This window comes from Oncorhynchus kisutch, linkage group LG17, assembly GCF_002021735.2.
Source record: "Oncorhynchus kisutch isolate 150728-3 linkage group LG17, Okis_V2, whole genome shotgun sequence".
Taxonomy (NCBI): Eukaryota; Metazoa; Chordata; class Actinopteri; order Salmoniformes; family Salmonidae; genus Oncorhynchus; species Oncorhynchus kisutch.
Window position 1 is genome coordinate 86,199,757 of NC_034190.2, and position 19,895 is coordinate 86,219,651.

The following is a 19,895-nucleotide window of genomic DNA, read 5'->3' on the forward strand; positions in this document are numbered from 1 at the left end:
ACCTCCATTAGGGGGCAGTGGTGATCTGAGAGTTTAGCCTCTGTCACTGCTGTGTCTTTTAGGGAAGAGACCAGGCAGGAACATCCCATACCCCTAGTCACTTCATGTGGAGTAGAGACCAGGCAGGAACAACCCATACCCCTAGTCACTTCATGTGGAGTAGAGACCAGGCCAGGCAGGAACATCCCATACCCCTAGTCACTTCATGTGGAGTAGAGACCAGGCCAGGCAAGAACATCCCATACCCCTAGTCCCTTCATATGGAGTAGAGACCAGGCAGGAACAACCCATACCCCTAGTCCCTTCATATGGAGTAGAGACCAGGCAGGAACAACCCATACCCCTAGTCACTTCATATGGAGTAGAGACCAGGCCAGGCAGGAACAACCCATACCCCTAGTCCCTTCATATGGAGTAGAGACCAGGCCAGGCAGGAACATCCCATACCCCTAGTCCCTTCATATGGAGTAGAGACCAGGCAGGAACAACCCATACCCCTAGTCCCTTCATATGGAGTAGAGACCAGGCCAGGCAGGAACAACCCATACCCCTAGTCCCTTCATATGGAGTAGAGACCAGGCAGGAACAACTCATACCCCTAGTCACTTCATATGGAGTAGAGACCAGGCAGGAACAACCCATACCCCTAGTCACTTCATATGGAGTAGAGACCAGGCCAGGCAGGAACAACCCATACCCCTAGTCCCTTCATAAGGAGTAGAGACCAGGCCAGGCAGGAACAACCCATACCCCTAGTCCCTTCATATGGAGTAGAGACCAGGCAGGAACAAACCATACCCCTAGTCCCTTCATAAGGAGTAGAGACCAGGCCAGGCAGGAACAACCCATAGTCACTTCGTGGAGGTCTGAAACGATCAGTTCATATGTTTTGAATAATGAATCGGTTCCCCACACAGTTCCTATACTATCTCCGATCTCTCTGGATAACGGTGATCCATTTGATTTTAATACAATGTTAGTCAATCTCAAACATGCACCTTTCCTTCCTTCCCATTACAGGAAGTACCACACCCACCTGCTTCAGTTCGACGGAGAGGGTGGCTGGCGCTTTGAGAGGCTGGACGCCTCCACACGTGTCTCTCTCCAGGATGAGAAACAGAAGCTGGAGTCCCAGCTCTCTGGGATACCCAAGATGCAACAGCGCCTGTCGGATCTCTGCCGCATGCTGGGGGAGGACGCCACCCTGTCAGGAACCGGCGGAGAGGAAGCAGGGGAGGAGGAGAAGGAAGCAGGGGAGGAGGAGAAACTGGAGGAGAAGGAAGAGTGATGAACAAGGACAATAGAAGGATGATGATCATCGGATGGAAGGATGGGAATGAAAGAACTGTTGGCCCTGTCCAGAAACAACCCCCTGGGGCATTTGTCCCCTTAGGCAAAGTGGAGCTGTACTCCTATTGTTCCTAATAGGTCCAGTCCTTTCAGATCCTCTGGGGTGCTCAGGACATAGTGTCTAGGTCCTAGAGGCTGGATCTTCTAGTGTATAATGAGGTTCTGGATTTCCATCCACTCAGATGTGGCTGTTAGTCAACTGCTGCTCAGTTTTCTTTTCCACTATCAGCAGTATGGGAGGGGGAGGAGTTTCTAGGGGAGAGGGAGGGGGAGGAGTTTCTAGGGGAGAGGGAGGGTGGAAGTGTAGTGGGAGGAGTTTCTAGGGGAGAGGGAGGGTGGAAGTGTAGTGGGAGGGGAAGTAGATTCTAGGGGAGAGGGAGGAGGAAGTAGATTCTAGGGGAGAGGGAGGAAGTAGATTCTAGGGGAGAGGGAGGAAGTAGATTCTAGGGGAGAGGGAGGAAGTAGATTCTAGGGGAGAGGGAGGGTGGAAGTGTAGTGGGAGGAGGAAGTAAACTGCAAGTGCCAACTCTGCCGCCGCCCTCTCCATCTCAACAGAATTTAATGTAATCTTTGGTGCACACACTTGTAGGATACATGCCAAATATCACCCTATCCCCTATGTAGTGCACTACTATAGACCAGGGCCCTATCCCCTATGTAGTGCACTACTTTAGACCAGGGCCCTATTCCCTATGTAGTGCACTACTTTAGACCAGGGCCCTATCCCCTATGTAGTGCACTACTTTAGACCAGGGCCCTATCCCCTATGTAGTGCACTACTTTTGAGCAGGGCCCCTAGGGAATAGGGGGCCATTTGGGACTGACCCTTGGTGGGAGAGGCGGCTGGCCTCTTTAGAACCATCTGCTCTACTGAATTACAATTTCAACAAATTATGTTTTTTTTTAAAAATTTTATAGAGTTTGAGACAATATATTTCTGAATAGCGGAAAGATACTATAAGGTTTCTTAAGATGAATGTAGCGATCTATATTTTATTACAGTCTGTGCTGTATGTAGACAATTGATACAAAGGTAATAACCTGTTACTTTATTTTAATATAGATTTATTTATTTTAAAAATAAATTTGTAGAGTATAGATGTTAACCTTTGAAGCTGTGATATAGCTTAACCCAGGTGTTTTCATTCTGCCAATTATGTTGCAAATTTATTTGTATATTTTTAAGGAACAAAAAGAGGTGAGACTTACCTGAATGTTTCCAACGAATTCCAAACAGTTGCAAAACGTTCTGTTGTGCAACAGAATCGACGGCATGAATACACCCCAAGGCCAGCCTTGGTCCTGGAGGGCCAAAGGCCCTTATTTAACTGACCTGGAAGACCAGGTGTGTTGAATTTAGGCGAATCATTGAACTGGTCAACTCCCTCAGTTGGTCTGATGAGGTGCCTAGTTGGAACAAAATCCTGCAAGACCTGCTGCTCTCCAGGAACAGGGTTGCCTACACACCTCTCTTCCAATTATTTAGTTATTTGTAAATTTGTTGTAAAATGATATTGAATTGAGATTATTAGTCAATTTATCTGAAGTAATGTAACCTAAAGATTGTAGCCTGTCACATTTGTGCCTTAAGTGCCCTAAATAATTATGGTTTACAACATATCTGTGGGGGGGGGGGGGGCGCTTTCAGAGAAGGCCCAAGGATTTATAAAAAGGTGTATTTTTTTAAAATGAAATTTCGTTTTAATTTCCATTTCATCTGTATAATAATTGTGTGGTCTTCTGATTTCATCTCTTCAATTTGTTTGAAAGAGAAGGGTTAATACCGAAGAGCGAAAAAAAAAAATCTAATCAGGATATTCTATGGTGGTCTCTGGGTAGTAAAATCTAGCTAGCTCAATCAACCATTGGCTAAGCCATCAGAAGCTGGACAGTAGGCCCCTGCCATTTAACCCAGTAGACCCCGTGTCAGGACAAGGGGGAGTTCTCAGAACAGCAGCAAATAAAGCCATGATTCACATGTTGCTTATCAGTGCATTTCACACTACTTTTAAATTATAATTGGATGTCCAGCTTAATGTTTTTATCGTCTCAAGTCAACTGCATTTATACTTAGAAAAAAAAAACTGTTCAACTTCATCCGGTAAAATAGCTCCCTGGCTTTCGCTACAACTGCTGCATCCAAAATAGGTATTTTGTAAGTAAAGATCACAACCAAATATCATCTTAGCGACTGTCCAAGCAAGAATCAAAACATCATTGTAAGTGTATGAGAAACCCCAAAAATATATTTAGTTTTGACAACTTAAAAAAAATAATATATATATATATATATATATGAGAGACTTTTCTTACTGCCACCAAGTCTTGCGCATCTGTGTGTGTTGTGTACTGGAAAAGTGTCTATTACAGCAGAATTTTGACCGATGAATGAAACGAATCACTTTGACATGCGTGGGTGGGACCGTTTTTTTTTTTTTTAAAGAGAATAAGGGCACTTTTTAAACTCGCTGTTAAGCGTGTTCTTTTGAAACCGATTATTGCATTTAAACTTTAGATCAAATACAGTATAAATACAGTATATTTTTAATGAGAGGTAATAGCTGATTTGTTCATATAATAGATCAACGGTTAGTGTGATGAACGTGATTAAAAATATATTTTTAATGGGGCAGTAGTAGCTGATTTGTTACTATCATTTTGGAAATTAAATGGTTGTGCTTTTGCATAGGTATGATTTCACGTGGGCTACTGGATGGAATGGGATGCTTATTCTGGAACATTATCTGATGCTGTTTGTGACTGCTATTAGCTTTGTCTGTGTTTTGACCAAATCTAGCTTGCACAGGTATTGCGGCCGCTGTCCTTTCAGCAACATGAGCCTGTCACCTTTGTGACACTACTGTTGTCGCTATTGGTGATAGAGGTGTTGTTCGGCTACCATGTTATGCTGTGTGTCACGTGTCCATGACTGTTCTGTTTCCACGTGCACAGCCAGGACTGTTTTGATGCATTCATAATGTCGTCAGAAAGTATTTCTCCTCCACTAGAACCTGAACAGTCCGACTACAGAAAATAAAATCTTGGCACATTAAGTGACGCTGTGTTTTCTGTTCTTTTCTAGGTAATTGAGTTTGATACAACATTTGAATATGTTTGGTCCCTCAAGGCCTATATTCAAGGTCCTATATTCATGGTTCGCCACTGAAACAACATATTGCAATATTGTCTCGTTAATAGTTTGTTTTTAATCAGCTCAGCTGTCATTTTCCATTATGTATTTTATATAGATGGGTCAATTTAAAAAGATCAAATGTACTGAACTCATGTTAGTCCTTTTTTTAAATGTAATGATTTTTTTCTGTCCATTTCTAATGATAGACAATCAAACCTGGATTCATCTAGTTTTTCAGCTTCTAGAAAGATGATTCACCTTTGTCTTATTTTGCCTACAAACCATGCTTGGTTTGTCTGACCATTTTTGAATGTCTATAGTTTCTCAGTGTCTTGTCTATTCAAGAAATATCCGATTTTGACAGTTTGCCTGTATCCCAGACAGAGTAGTAAACATTTTAAATTGGTGTTCAATATTTAGTTTACAAACCCGATAAAAGCCTTACTAGAATTCATGACTATCCTTATTTGAGACACCACTCACTTCCCTTTGAAGAAGCGACGTTCTTTTTACGTCCTGTCCTCTACGTCGTGTTCCATTTCCAACCCGACCGCAACTCACCCTGAGTTCACTTTTGTTACCGGCGACAGACGCTCCTCTCCGGCAGAGAACCGCGCCGCAGCCCTCCCACCAAGCGACCCTGTTTCTGGGGGGCGGGGTCGACGGACGGTCGGTCATTCATCCGATGTAAATTCGACAACGTTAATTTCGTTGAGTGCGTTTTATTTCTGAAAACCTTTGGATAAACCAGGCGCACCGTCAATCTACGAGAGGTAAGTTGACTTTTCTGAACTTGTGAGTTCGTTGGCAAACTAAATTGCTAACTGTAGCATGGCCGCTGATGTCAGAACGAAGTTAAATTGCTAAAACTATTGTAAGTAAGCGTGTTGCCGTCGTATGAATGTGTTTGTTTGGAGGTAACTAGATATTTAGTGGAGTTTGAAATCTTATTTCGGCACTTGCTACTATCCCGCTCACAACGTACTTTCAACGCATTCTTCTACCGACGGACGGACGAGGTGGTTTCGGAGGCAGAGACGCTACTCACGCGCCATGTACGTCAAGCTGCATTTTACAACTGAAATAACATAACTAGCATCAAAGACCAGCAGTCCTGCTGTGTTTAAGCCAGCGATCTGTAGTACACGCAACAGAGCTATTTATAAAGTGTCCGTCTGGTTCAAAGGGAACTTTTTGAGAATGTCATCCGTGTTTTATTTTAAACACCTGTCCATTTGTAGTAGAGCTAGAGTTACAGCTATGCCTGGTGCAAAGAGGGACAAGCCAAATACATTTCAGTTGTTGAGAGCATAACTTTTTAATTTAAACGTTTGTATCTAAGTTTATATATATATATATATATTTACAGCTAAGAATAACTAACTAAAAGAGAGCTGCTGTACATTAAATTGACTGCATTCATTGAGCCTTGTTTGGATACACAGCAACCCAATCTGTTGTACCACTGCCTCCAACTCACACATTACCTTGGTGTGATTTTCTATTTTTTTCTGGTGTCATCATTGTCAACAGATCTAGATGTGGAAGATTTACAGTTGAAGTCAGGAGTTTACATACACTTAGGTTGGAGTCATTAAAACTCGTTTTTCAACCACTCCACAAATGTCTTGTTAACAAACTATAGTTTTGGCAAGTCGGTTAGGACATCTACTTTGTGCATTCCACAAGTCATTTTTCCAACAATTTTTAACAGACAGATTATTTCACTTATAATTCACTGTATTACAATTCCAGTGGGTCAGAAGTTTACATACACTAAGTTGACTGTGCCTTTAAACAGCTTGGAAAAATCCAGAAAATGATGTCATGGCTTTAGAAGCTTCTGATAGGCTAATTGACATCATTTTTGTGTACCTGTGGATGTATTTCAAGGCCTACCTTCCAATTCAGTGCCTCTTTGCTTGACATCATGGGGAAATCAAAATAAATCAGCCAAGACCTCAGAAAAACAAATTGTTGACCTCGTAGTCTGGTTCATCCTTGGGAGCAATTTCTAAACACCTGAAGGTACCACACTCATCTGTACAAACAATAGTACGCAATTATAAACACCATGGGACCACGCAGCCGTCATACCGCTCAGGAACGAGATGCGTTCTGTCTCCTAGAGATGAATGTACTTTCGTAAAAATCAATCCCAGAACAGCAGCAAAGGAGCTTGTGAAGATGCTGGAGGAACTGGGTACAACATTTTCAATATCCACAGTAAAACAAGTCCTATATCGACATAACCTTAAAGGCCACTCAGCAAGGAAGAAGCCACTGCTTCAAAACCGCCATAAAAAAGCCAGACTACGGTTTGCAACTGCACATGAGGACAAATATTGTACTTTTTGGAGAAATGTCCTCTGGTCTGATGAAACAAAAATAGAACTGTTTGGCCATAATGCCCATTGTTATGTTTGGAGGATAAAGGTGGAGGCTTGCAAGCCGAAGAACACCATCCCAACCGTGAAGCACAGGGGTGGCAGCATCATGTTGTGGGGGTGCTTTGCTGCTGGAGGGACTGGTGCACTTCACAAAATAGATGGCATCACGAGGAAAGACAATTGTGGATATATTGAAGCAACATCTCAAGACCTCAGTCAGGAAGTTAAAGCTTGGTTGCAAATGGGTCTTCCAAATGGACAATGACCCCAAGCATACATGCAAAGTTGTGGCAAAATGGCTTAAGGACAATAAAGTCAATGTATTGGAGTGACCATCACAAAGCCCTGACCTCAATCCTGTAGAACATGTGTGGGCAGAACTGAAAAAGAGTGTGTGAGCAAATGAAACAATTTAAAGGCAATGCTACCAAATACTAATTGACAGTATGTAAACTTTTGACCCACTGGGAATGTGATGAAAGAAATAAAAGCTGAAATAAATCATTCTCTCTACTATTATTCTGATATTTCACATTCTTAAAATAAAGTGGTGATCCTAACTGACCTAAGACAGGGAATTTTTACTTGGATTAAATGTCAATAATTGTAAATCTGAGTTTAAATGTATTTGGCTAAGGTGTATGTAAACTTCAACTGTATGATGTGTTTGACACGTGGAAGGGAGACGAGGGGTTTGACGCGTGGAAGGGAGACGAGGGGTTTGACGCGTGGAAGGGAGACGAGGGGTTTGACGCGTGGAAGGGAGACGAGGGGTTTGACGCGTGGAAGGGAGACGAGGGGTTTGACGCGTGGAAGGGAGACGAGGGGTTTGACGCGTGGAAGGGAGACGAGGGGTTTGACGCGTGGAAGGGAGACGAGGGGTTTGACGTTGGCCCCCTGTTCATCCTGCTTTAGGATGGGGGTTGTGTCTAAGGACATTGATTGGGTTGTGGCCATTTCCTTGGACATTACTGTGTCCCTGGCTTTTTCTCCTGGTGTTTCTTTGGCCAGGGGTATAAAATGTCAACCTAACATATCCCCTCCTCTCTTCCCTATATCCCCCTTCATAATCTCTGCCTCTCCCCCTGCTCCTGGATTAGGGGATTTCCCCCTGCCTGCCTTCCTGATGACGGTTTCTTAATCTCTAATCCAGCCTACTTCCTAACAGCCCCTAACCCACCACTCTCTAACACACTCACTCACTCAGTCGAGTTGGGGCAGTATCCAGGTTTCTGTACCATACTGGGGTATATGGTACTACTGGACACAATGGGTGGTATAGTGTTGATATGGTACTACTGGACACAATGGGTGGTATAGTGTTGATATGGTCCTACTGGACACAATGGGTGGTATAGTGTTGATATGGTACTACTGGACACAATGGGTGGTATAGTGTTGATATGGTACTACTGGACACAATGGGTGGTATAGTGTTGATATGGTACTACTGGACACAATGGGTGGTATAGTGTTGATATGGTACTACTGGACACAATGGGTGGTATAGTGTTGATATGGTACTACTGAACACAATGGGTGGTATAGTGTTGATATGGTACTACTGGACACAATGGGTGGTATAGTGTTGATATGATACTACTGGACACAATGGGTGGTATAGTGTTGATATGATACTACTGGACACAATGGGTGGTATAGTGTTGATATGATACTACTGGACACTATGGGTGGTATAGTGTTGATATGGTACTACTGGACACAATGGGTGGTATAGTGTTGATATGGTACTACTGGACACAATGGGTATAGTGTTGATATGATACTACTGGACACAATGGGTGGTATTGTGTTGATATGGTACTACTGGACACAATGGTGGTTGAAAGGAAAAGGTTTTCTGGGAAAGGTTGGCGATGTGGGCTGGTTGAAAGGAAAAGGTTTTCTGGGAAAGGTTGGCGATGTGGGCTGGTTGAAAGGAAAAGGTTTTCTGGGAAAGGTTGGCGATGTGGGCTGGTTGAAAGGTTGCATCAACTGGAATATTGCAACTGCAGTATGACAATAGAGGTTTGAGGTTTCAAGTACGTTGTTGCTTGAGAATTGATCGGCTCGTAGTAGTCAACATGCGCAATCCTCTGTAGCTCGTACAGGGTGATTCTGCCCTAGCAAGCCTCTGTAGCTTGTATAGGGTGATTCTGCCCTAGCAAGCCTCTGTAGCTTGTACAGGGTGATTCTGCCCTAGCAAGCCTCTACATGATTAAGCATGTATTTAATGTAGCAAAAATTAACTTTATTTTTTGACCAAATGAGCAGGTCCTACGTTTTTTTGCTTGGTACGGTAGAATAGTGCAGGGTATTCAACTGTGACCCTTCGAGGTTCGGAGCCTGCTGTTTTTCCACATCTATCTGATAATTAATTGCACCTACTTGGTGTCCCAGGCCTAAATTAGTCCCCAGTTAGAGGGGATCAGAACCGCTGATATGCTAACCATTTATTGCTGTCAGATATCTGCTTACATATGAGCCTCTTACCTGTTTGAATTTCATCTGAATTATTTCCGTGTTCAGATTATTATATTTTTTTTTTTGGGGGGGGCTCATTTTTTAGAATCTTGACACTGTCTCTCCTCTAAACCCTAAACCCTTATCACACCATCTGGATTAGGCAGGGATTGTGTCTGTGTCTGACGAAGACCGCACACACACACACACAACACACCCTTATTCTTGGTTTAACCCGAAGGATCACGAAACAAGGAACATGATGACCGGTTCAGTTTTAATATCCTTATGTTGTAGATTATGGTGCAATATTTGCATTAATAGACCTCATAACATGGATGACCCTGTGGTAGGTAATGAGTGATTCCTCACGAAACCCAGACAAAGACCATAACATGGTTGTGGGGATTTTCACAATGTAGTCGGTGGAACACAATGTAGTCGGTGGAACACAGTGTAGCCCGTAGAACACAGTGTAGCCCGTAGAACACAGTGTAGCCCGTAGAACACAGTGTAGCCCGTAGAACACAGTGTAGCCCGTAGAACACAGTGTAGCCCGTGGAATGGGCCTTTTGAAGGAAGGATTGTTGAAATACAGTATATTTGACATTTGTATCAAAGCATAATTGAGAAATAATAGATTTAAAGTTGGCATATTTCTGACATTTTTGCCTCACCCAGGTCTCCTTTAAGACTCCATAATGTTTAAATAAGCATTAAGGCCTGAGGGGGGGGGGGGTGGGTGGTATATGACCAATATACCACGGCTCAGGGCTGTTCTTAGGCACGATGTATCGTAGAGTATACAGCCCTTAGCCGTGGTATATTGGCCATATATCACAACCCCCCCCCCAAGGTGCCTTATTGCTGTTATAAACTGGTTACCAACGTGATTAGAGCAGTAAAAATGTTTTGTCATACCCGTGGTATCTTGTCTGATATACCACGACTGTCAGCCAATCAGCATTCAGCTCTGGAACCACCCAGTTTATAAGCTGATTTTAGAATATTGCCCCTAAACCCTTAACCCCAACCCCTAAAACCTAACCCCTAAAACCTAAACCCTTACCCCTTACCCTAAACCCTTACCCCTTACCCTAAACCCTTACCCCTAACCCCTTACCCCTACCCCTAAACCCTACCCCTAAACCCTACCCCCTTACCCCTAAACCCTACCCCCATTGACAAATAAACATTAGGGATGTGCATCTTTTCCTTTCAATACGATTTGATACAAATGTCAAAGATTTCAGCAATCCTTCCTCTTAAAGGACCATTTCTATGAATTTATATTACATTTATATTACATTTTGTATTACGTTTATATTACATTTAAAATACATTTTGTATTACATTTGTATTACTTTTATATTACATTTATATTACATTTTTGTCTGAGTTTTGTGAGGAATCTCTGTAGTCTAAAGAGCCCTGCTCAGAAGAAGTTCACTATGTAAAGAATTGGATGGCATTTAACGACGCAAGACTTTCTTCACAACATGCAAATATCCGTCTAGTCTTCCCTGTTGGTTACGATGCAAATAGTGATCGTGCTGCAGATGGTAGACCAACCCTACTGGTCTATCCGGTTGTGTTTGTTTGGTTAAAGACTGAGGGAGAGGGGATTGCAGAACGAGAGGAGGGGAGTGGAACGTTTACTGTTCATTTTTATTGTTTAGTTCACTTTAGTTTATCTACTTCAATTGCTTTAGCGATGTAAACATATGTTTCCCATGACAATAAAGCCCTGAAATGGAATTGAGAGGATTGCAGAGCAGTAAGAGAGGAGAGACCAGGGGGGAAAGGGGGAGGGGTTTTAAATACTCTGTTGTTCGAACACCTGGTGTACAACCGGATGAACCTGACTGATGCTGCAGTAGTCACACTACCACCCCCTGCTACCTTCACCCCCAGTCACACTACCACCCCCTGCTACCTTCACCCCCAGTCACACTACCACCCCCTGCTACCGTCTCCCCCAGTCACAATGCTACCGTCTCCCCCAGTCACACTGCTACCGTCTCCCCCAGTCACACTGCTACCGTCTCCCCCAGTCACACTGCTACCGTCTCCCCCAGTCACACTGCTACCGTCTCCCCCAGTCACACTACCACCCCCTGCTACCGTCTCCCCCAGTCACACTGCTACCATCTCCCCCAGTCACACTACCACCCCCTGCTACCGTCTCCCCCAGTCACACTACCACCCCTGCTACCGTCTCCCCCAGTCACACTGCTACCATCTCCCCCAGTCACACTACCACCCCCTGCTACCGTCTCCCCCAGTCACACTACCACCCCCTGCTACCGTCTCCCCAGTCACACTACCACCCCCTGCTACCGTCTCCCCCAGTCACACTGCTACCATCTCCCCCAGTCACACTACCACCCCCTGCTACCGTCTCCCCCAGTCACACTACCACCCCCTGCTACCGTCTCCCCCAGTCACACTGCTACCATCTCCCCCAGTCACACTACCACCCCCTGCTACCGTCTCCCCCAGTCACACTACCACCCCCCTGCTACCGTCTCCCCCAGTCACACTACCACCCCCTGCTACCGTCTCCCCCAGTCACACTACCACCCCCTGCTACCGTCTCCCCCAGTCACACTACCACCCCCTGCTACCGTCTCCCCCCAGTCACACTACCACCCCCTGCTACCGTCTCCCCCAGTCACACTACCACCCCCTGCTACCGTCTCCCCCAGTCACACTACCACCCCCTGCTTACCGTCTCCCCCAGTCACACTACCACCCCCTGCTACCATCTCCCCCAGTCACACTACCACCCCCTGCTACCATCTCCCCAGTCACACTACCACCCCCTGCTACCATCTCCCCCAGTCACACTACCACCCCCTGCTACCGTCTCCCCCAGTCACACTACCACCCCCTGCTACCATCTCCCCCAGTCACACTACCACCCCCTGCTACCGTCTCCCCCAGTCACACTACCACCCCCTGCTACCATCTCCCCCAGTCACCACTACCACCCCCTGCTACCGTCTCCCCCAGTCACACTACCAACCCCCTGCTACCGTCTCCCCCAGGTCACACTACCCACCCCCTGCTACCGTCTCCCCCAGTCACACTGCTACCATCTCCCCCAGTCACACTACCACCCCCTGCTACCGTCTCCCCCAGTCACACTACCACCCCTGCTACCATCTCCCCCAGTCACACTACCACCCCCTGCTACCGTCTCCCCCAAGTCACACTACCACCCCCTGCTACCGTCTCCCCCAGTCACACTGCTACCATCTCCCCCAGTCACACTACCACCCCCTGCTACCGTCTCCCCAGTCACCACTGCTACCATCTCCCCCAGTCACACTACCACCCCCTGCTACCGTCTCCCCCAGTCACACTACCACCCCCTGCTACCATCTCCCCCAGTCACACTGCTACCGTCTCCCCCAGTCACACTACCACCCCCTGCTACCATCTCCCCCAGTCACACTGCTACCGTCTCCCCCAGTCACACTGCTACCATCTCCCCCAGTCACACTACCACCCCCTGCTACCGTCTCCCCCAGTCACACTGCTACCATCTCCCCCAGTCACACTACCACCCCCTGCTACCGTCTCCCCCAGTCACACTGCTACCATCTCCCCCAGTCACACTACCACCCCCTGCTACCGTCTCCCCCAGTCACACTGCTACCATCTCCCCCAGTCACACTACCACCCCCTGCTACCGTCTCCCCCAGTCACAATGCTACCGTCTCCCCCAGTCACACTACCACCCACTGCTACCGTCTCCCCCAGTCACACTACCACCCCCTGCTACCGTCTCCCTCAGTCACAATGCTACCGTCTCCCCCAGTCACACTACCACCCACTGCTACCGTCTCCCCCAGTCACACTACCACCCCCTGCTACCGTCTCCCCAGTCACAATGCTACCGTCTCCCCCAGTCACACTACCACCACTGCTACCGTCTCCCCCAGTCACACTACCACCCCCTGCTACCGTCTCCCCCAGTCACACTACCACCCCCTGCTACCGTCTCCCCCAGTCACACTGCTACCATCTCCCCCAGTCACACTACCACCCCCTGCTACCGTCTCCCCCAGTCACACTGCTACCATCTCCCCCAGTCACACTACCACCCCCTGCTACCGTTCTCCCCCAGTCACACTGCTACCATCTCCCCCAGTCACACTACCACCCCCTGCTACCGTCTCCCCCAGTCACACTGCTACCATCTCCCCCAGTCACACTACCACCCCCTGCTACCGTCTCCCCCAGTCACAATGCTACCGTCTCCCCCAGTCACACTACCACCCACTGCTACCGTCTCCCCCAGTCACACTACCACCCCCTGCTACCGTCTCCCCCAGTCACACTACCACCCCCTGCTACCATCTCCCCCAGTCACACTACCACCCCCTGCTACCGTCTCCCCCAGTCACACTACCACCCCCTGCTACCATCTCCCCCAGTCACACTGCTACCATCTCCCCCAGTCACACTACCACCCCCCTTGCTACCATCTCCCCCAGTCACACTACCACCCCCTGCTACCGTCTCCCCCAGTCACACTACCACCCCCTGCTACCGTCTCCCCCAGTCACACTACCACCCCCTGCTACCATCTCCCCCAGTCACACTGCTACCATCTCCCCCAGTCACACTACCACCCCCTGCTACCATCTCCCCCAGTCACACTACCACCCCCTGCTACCATCTCCCCCAGTCACACTACCACCCCCTGCTACCGTCTCCCCCAGTCACACTACCACCCCCTGCTACCGTCTCCCCCAGTCACACTGCTACCATCTCCCCCAGTCACACTACCACCCCCTGCTACCGTCTCCCCCAGTCACACTACCACCCCCTGCTACCGTCTCCCCCAGTCACACTACCACCCCCTGCTACCGTCTCCCCCAGTCACACTACCACCCCCTGCTACCGTCTCCCCCAGTCACACTACCACCCCCTGCTACCGTCTCCCCCAGTCACACTACCACCCCCTGCTACCGTCTCCCCCAGTCACACTACCACCCCCTGCTACCGTCTCCCCCAGTCACACTACCACCCCCTGCTACCGTCTCCCCAGTCACACTACCACCCCCTGCTACCGTCTCCCCCAGTCACACTACACCCCCTGCTACCATCTCCCCCAGTCACACTACCACCCCCTGCTACCATCTCCCCCAGTCACACTACCACCCCCTGCTACCATCTCCCCCAGTCACACTACCACCCCCTGCTACCGTCTCCCCCAGTCACACTACCACCCCCTGCTACCATCTCCCCCAGTCACACTACCACCCCCTGCTACCGTCTCCCCCAGTCACACTACCACCCCCTGCTACCATCTCCCCCAGTCACACTACCACCCCCTGCTACCGTCTCCCCCAGTCACACTACCACCCCCTGCTACCGTCTCCCCCAGTCACACTACCACCCCCTGCTACCGTCTCCCCCAGTCACACTGCTACCATCTCCCCCAGTCACACTACCACCCCCTGCTACCGTCTCCCCCAGTCACACTACCACCCCCTGCTACCATCTCCCCCAGTCACACTACCACCCCCTGCTACCGTCTCCCCAGTCACACTACCACCCCCTGCTACCGTCTCCCCCAGTCACACTGCTACCATCTCCCCCAGTCACACTACCACCCCCTGCTACCGTCTCCCCCAGTCACACTGCTACCATCTCCCCCAGTCACACTACCACCCCCTGCTACCGTCTCCCCCAGTCACACTACCACCCCCCTGCTACCATCTCCCCCAGTCACACTGCTACCGTCTCCCCAGTCACACTACCACCCCCTGCTACCATCTCCCCCAGTCACACTGCTACCGTCTCCCCCAGTCACACTGCTACCATCTCCCCCAGTCACACTACCACCCCCTGCTACCGTCTCCCCCAGTCACACTGCTACCATCTCCCCCAGTCACACTACCACCCCCTGCTACCGTCTCCCCCAGTCACACTGCTACCATCTCCCCCAGTCACACTACCACCCCCTGCTACCGTCTCCCCCAGTCACACTGCTACCATCTCCCCCAGTCACACTACCACCCCCTGCTACCGTCTCCCCCAGTCACAATGCTACCGTCTCCCCCAGTCACACTACCACCCACTGCTACCGTCTCCCCCAGTCACACTACCACCCCCTGCTACCGTCTCCCTCAGTCACAATGCTACCGTCTCCCCCAGTCACACTACCACCCACTGCTACCGTCTCCCCCAGTCACACTACCACCCCCTGCTACCGTCTCCCCCAGTCACAATGCTACCGTCTCCCCCAGTCACACTACCACCCACTGCTACCGTCTCCCCCAGTCACACTACCACCCCCTGCTACCGTCTCCCCCAGTCACACTACCACCCCCTGCTACCGTCTCCCCCAGTCACACTGCTACCATCTCCCCCAGTCACACTACCACCCCCTGCTACCGTCTCCCCCAGTCACACTGCTACCATCTCCCCCAGTCACACTACCACCCCCTGCTACCGTCTCCCCCAGTCACACTGCTACCATCTCCCCCAGTCACACTACCACCCCCTGCTACCGTCTCCCCAGTCACACTGCTACCATCTCCCCCAGTCACACTACCACCCCCTGCTACCGTCTCCCCCAGTCACAATGCTACCGTCTCCCCAGTCACACTACCACCCACTGCTACCGTCTCCCCCAGTCACACTACCACCCCCTGCTACCGTCTCCCCCAGTCACACTACCACCCCCTGCTACCATCTCCCCCAGTCACACTACCACCCCCTGCTACCGTCTCCCCCAGTCACACTACCACCCCCTGCTACCATCTCCCCCAGTCACACTGCTACCATCTCCCCCAGTCACACTACCACCCCCTGCTACCATCTCCCCCAGTCACACTACCACCCCCTGCTACCGTCTCCCCCAGTCACACTACCACCCCCTGCTACCGTCTCCCCCAGTCACACTACCACCCCCTGCTACCATCTCCCCCAGTCACACTGCTACCATCTCCCCCAGTCACACTACCACCCCCTGCTACCATCTCCCCCAGTCACACTACCACCCCCTGCTACCCATCTCCCCCAGTCACACTACCACCCCCTGCTACCATCTCCCCCAGTCACACTACACCCCCTGCTACCGTCTCCCCCAGTCACACTACCACCCCCTGCTACCATCTCCCCCAGTCACACTACCACCCCCTGCTACCGTCTCCCCCAGTCACACTACCACCCCCTGCTACCGTCTCCCCCAGTCAACACTACCACCCACTGCTACCGTCTCCCCCAGTCACACTACCACCCACTGCTACCGTCTCCCCCAGTCACACTACCACCCCCTGCTACCGTCTCCCCCAGTCACACTACCACCCCCTGCTACCATCTCCCCCAGTCACACTACCACCCCCTGCTACCGTCTCCCCCAGTCACACTACCACCCCCTGCTACCATCTCCCCCAGTCACACTGCTACCATCTCCCCCAGTCACACTACCACCCCCTGCTACCATCTCCCCCAGTCACACTACCACCCCCTGCTACCGTCTCCCCCAGTCACACTACCACCCCCTGCTACCGTCTCCCCCAGTCACACTACCACCCCCTGCTACCATCTCCCCCAGGTCACCACTGCTACCATCTCCCCCAGTCACACTACCACCCCCTGCTACCATCTCCCCCCAGTCACACTACCACCCCCTGCTACCATCTCCCCAGTCACACTACCACCCCCTGCTACCATCTCCCCCAGTCACCACTACCACCCCCTGCTACCGTCTCCCCCAGTCACACTACCACCCCCTGCTACCATCTCCCCCAGTCACACTACCACCCCCCTGCTACCGTCTCCCCCAGTCACACTACCACCCCCTGCTACCGTCTCCCCCAGTCACACTACCACCCCCTGCTACGTCTCCCCCAGTCACACTACCACCCCTGCTACCATCTCCCCCAGTCACACTGCTACCATCTCCCCCAGTCACACTACCACCCCCTGCTACCGTCTCCCCCAGTCACAACTACCACCCCCTGCTACCGTCTCCCCCAGTCACACTACCACCCCCTGCTACCGTCTCCCCCAGTCACACTACCACCCCTGCTACCGTCTCCCCCAGTCACACTACACCCCCTGCTACCGTCTCCCCCAGTCACACTACCACCCCCTGCTACCGTCTCCCCCAGTCACACTACCACCCACTGCTACCATCTCCCCCAGTCACACTACCACCCCCTGCTTACCGTCTCCCCCAGTCACACTACCACCCCCTGCTACCGTCTCCCCAGTCACACTACCACCCCCTGCTACCGTCTCCCCCAGTCACACTACCACCCCCTGCTACCGTCTCCCCCAGTCACACTACCACCCCCTGCTACCGTCTCCCCCAGTCACACTACCACCCCCTGCTACCGTCTTCCCCCAGTCACACTACCACCCCTGCTACCGTCTCCCCCAGTTCACACTGCTACCGTCTCCCCCAGTCACACTGCTACCGTCTCCCCCAGTCACACTACCACCCCCTGCTACCATCTCCCCAGTCACACTACCACCCCCTGCTACCGTCTCCCCCAGTCACACTACCACCCCCTGCTACCGTCTCCCCCAGTCACACTACCACCCCCTGCTACCGTCTCCCCCAGTCACACTGCTACCGTCTCCCCCAGTCACACTGCTACCGTCTCCCCCAGTCACACTGCTACCGTCTCCCCCAGTCACACTGCTACCGTCTCCCCCAGTCACACTACCACCCCCTGCTACCGTCTCCCCCAGTCACACTACCACCCCTGCTACCATCTCCCCCAGTCACACTGCCACCCCCTGCTACCGTCTCCCCCAGTCACACTGCTACCGTCTCCCCCAGTCACACTGCTACCGTCTCCCCCAGTCACACTGCTACCGTCTCCCCCAGTCACACTGCTACCGTCTCCCCCAGTCACACTGCTACCGTCTCCCCCAGTCACACTGCTACCGTCTCCCCCAGTCACACTACCACCCCCCTGCTACCATCTCCCCCAGTCACACTACCACCCCCTGCGCTCAACCACCCCGGTCTCCCCCAGTCACACTACCACCCCCTGCTTACCGTCTCCCCCAGTCACACTACCACCCCCTGCTACCGTCTCCCCCAGTCACACTACCACCCCCTGCTACCGTCTCCCCCAGTCACACTACCACCCCCTGCTACCGTCTCCCCCAGTCACCACTGCTACCGTCTCCCCCAGTCACACTGCTACCGTCTCCCCCAGTCACACTGCTACCATCTCCCCAGTCACACTACCACCCCCTGCTACCATCTCCCCCAGTCACACTACCACCCCCTGCTACCGTCTCCCCCAGTCACACTACCACCCCCTGCTACCGTCTCCCCCAGTCACACTACCACCCCCTGCTACCGTCTCCCCCAGTCACACTACCACCCCCCTGCTACCGTCTCCCCCAGTCACACTACCACCCCCTGCTACCGTCTCCCCCAGTCACACTACCACCCCCTGCTACCGTCTCCCCCAGTCACACTACCACCCCCTGCTACCGTCTCCCCCAGTCACACTACCACCCCTGCTACCGTCTCCCCCCAGTCACACTACCACCCCCTGCTACCGTCTCCCCCAGTCACAACTACCACCCCCTGCTACCGTCTCCCCCAGTCACACTACCACCCCCTGCTACCGTCTCCCCCAGTCACACTACCACCCCCTGCTACCGTCTCCCCCAGTCACACTACCACCCCTGCTACCGTCTCCCCAGTCACACTACCACCCCTGCTACCGTCTCCCCCAGTCACACTACCACCCCTGCTTACCGTCTCCCCCAGTCACACTACCACCCCCTGCTACCGTCTCCCCCCAGTCACACTACCACCCCCTGGCTACCGTTCTCCCCCAGTCACACTACCACCCCCTGCTACCGTCTCCCCCAGTCACACTACACCCCCTGCTACCGTCTCCCCCAGTCACACTACCACCCCCTGCTACCGTCTCCCCAGTCACACTACCACCCCCTGCTACCGTCTCCCCCAGTCACACTACCACCCCCTGCTACCGTCTCCCCCAGTCACACTACCACCCCCTGCTACCGTCTCCCCCAGTCACACTACCACCCCCTGCTACCGTCTCCCCCAGTCACACTACCACCCCCTGCTACCGTCTCCCCCAGTCACACTACCACCCCCTGCTACCGTCTCCCCCAGTCACACTACCACCCCCTGCTACCGTCTCCCCCAGTCACACTACCACCCCCTGCTACCGTCTCCCCCAGTCACACTACCACCCCCTGCTACCGTCTCCCCCAGTCACACTTACCACCCCCTGCTACCGTCTCCCCAGTCACACTACCACCCCTGCTACCGTCTCCCCCAGTCACACTACCACCCCCTGCTACCATCTCCCCCAGTCACACTACCACCCCCTGCTACCGTCTCCCCCAGTCACACTACCACCCCCTGCTACCGTCTCCCCCAGTCACACTACCACCCCCTGCTACCGTCTCCCCCAGTCACACTACCACCCCCTGCTACCGTCTCCCCCAGTCACACTACCACCCCTGCTTACCGTCTCCCCCAGTCACACTACCACCCCCTGCTACCGTCTCCCCCAGTCACACTACCA

General features: G+C 51.6%; 2 protein-coding genes across 2 annotated transcripts in view; both read left to right on the forward strand.

The window, feature by feature from the left end:
• abcd1 (ATP-binding cassette, sub-family D (ALD), member 1) overlaps nt 1-4,403 on the forward strand; it is a 34,543-nt gene extending 30,140 nt beyond the window's left edge. Inside the window, exon 12 of the mRNA XM_031794878.1 lies at nt 1,021-4,403. Within this exon, the coding sequence (XP_031650738.1) occupies nt 1,021-1,288 (268 nt within the window). The 3' untranslated portion in view covers nt 1,289-4,403. The remainder of the gene's footprint in view (nt 1-1,020) is intronic.
• A 584-nt stretch (nt 4,404-4,987) lies between these two features.
• Nucleotides 4,988-19,895, forward strand: part of plxnb3 (plexin B3) — a 204,966-nt gene continuing 190,058 nt past the window's right edge. The window contains exon 1 of the mRNA XM_031793361.1: nt 4,988-5,256. The gene's annotated coding sequence lies outside the window, so the exon portion shown is untranslated. The remainder of the gene's footprint in view (nt 5,257-19,895) is intronic.